This window comes from Myotis brandtii, unplaced genomic scaffold (genome assembly GCF_000412655.1).
Source record: "Myotis brandtii unplaced genomic scaffold, ASM41265v1 scaffold434, whole genome shotgun sequence".
Classification (NCBI taxonomy): Eukaryota; Metazoa; Chordata; class Mammalia; order Chiroptera; family Vespertilionidae; genus Myotis; species Myotis brandtii.
Window position 1 is genome coordinate 1,893,040 of NW_005366599.1, and position 1,055 is coordinate 1,894,094.

Genomic DNA, 1,055 nt, shown 5'->3' on the forward strand with positions numbered 1-1,055 from the left:
ACAGAGCCAAAGAGATAAGGTGGAAAGTCTCAAAAGTTTTACCTGCTAAAGCCCCAGAGCATTAGACACTCCACACTATATCCAGGACCTCGCCAGAGAAGACAGTCGGGAAATAAATGTATGCTGGGTCAATGGATGGATGGAGAGTGGGGAGGAAGCAGGGGTGGATGGATGGAGAGTGGGAGGGTGCAGGGGTGGATGGATGGAGAGTGGGAGGGTGCAGGGGTGGATGGATGGAGAGTGGGAGGGTGCAGGGGTGGATGGATGGGGGATGGCTAGACAGTAGGGGACGTGGGAGATGGCTGGTGAGTGGATGGTTAGGTGGTGGGGCTTGTGGTTAGATGGGTAGATGTTTGGCTGGGGGGTGGCTACATGGGTGACTGAGTGAACTGATGAAGGGACAGGTGGCTCTTAGCCTGAGTAATAGAGGGAGGCACGTATCCCACAGGCCAAGCCCCTGGGCACTCTGTGCAGCCACTCTGCCCCCTCCTCCCCGTAAGGAGTGTTAAATACTATGGGGCTCCCCAGGACCCCCCCCACCTCCTCAGCAGGGGGCGGGCAAGCTGGGCCGGCAGGGCCCTGGGAGCTGCTGTCATCACTCCCTCCTGGCCCCTTGGCTCAAGGAAGCCTAAGACGCCCAGGTGACTGGGGCCAGTCCTGCGGGCACCAGGCACAGAGGCCATTCAGTGCCTCCCTCCCGCCAGCCCCGCCGTGGGTCTCCCCCCCTCCTCCTGCCCAGCCTCCCCGCCCCCAGCTCACTGGGTGAGGGTGCAAGTCTCGGAAGCATCTCCTGGGGGAGGCAGGTCGGCTGCCCCCTGGATGCTGCTCACTTAGCGGCCAGTTGATTGGGCACCTATGACGTGCGGGCACTGTGACCTAAATGTTCCACCGGCTCCGGCTCACCGGTCCTCACAATCACCCTCTGTGAGGTAGCCGGTCCGGATCCCCATTCCACAAGTGGGGACACTGAGGCAGAGGGGCTGGGGAACTCACCCAAGTCAGGCAGCTGACAAGCAGAGCCAGGACCCAGCTGCCTCTGGGGCGCTGGCTTTGCC

At 61.8% G+C, this 1,055-nt stretch overlaps 1 protein-coding gene across 1 annotated transcript in view; it reads right to left on the reverse strand.

Annotated features, from left to right (window-relative positions):
* CHD5 (chromodomain helicase DNA binding protein 5) overlaps positions 1 to 950 on the reverse strand; it is a 73,477-nt gene extending 72,527 nt beyond the window's left edge. The window contains 1 exon segment of the mRNA XM_014546193.1: positions 904 to 950. Coding sequence (XP_014401679.1) covers positions 904 to 950 — 47 coding nt within the window.
* Positions 951 to 1,055: the final 105 nt, after the last annotated feature.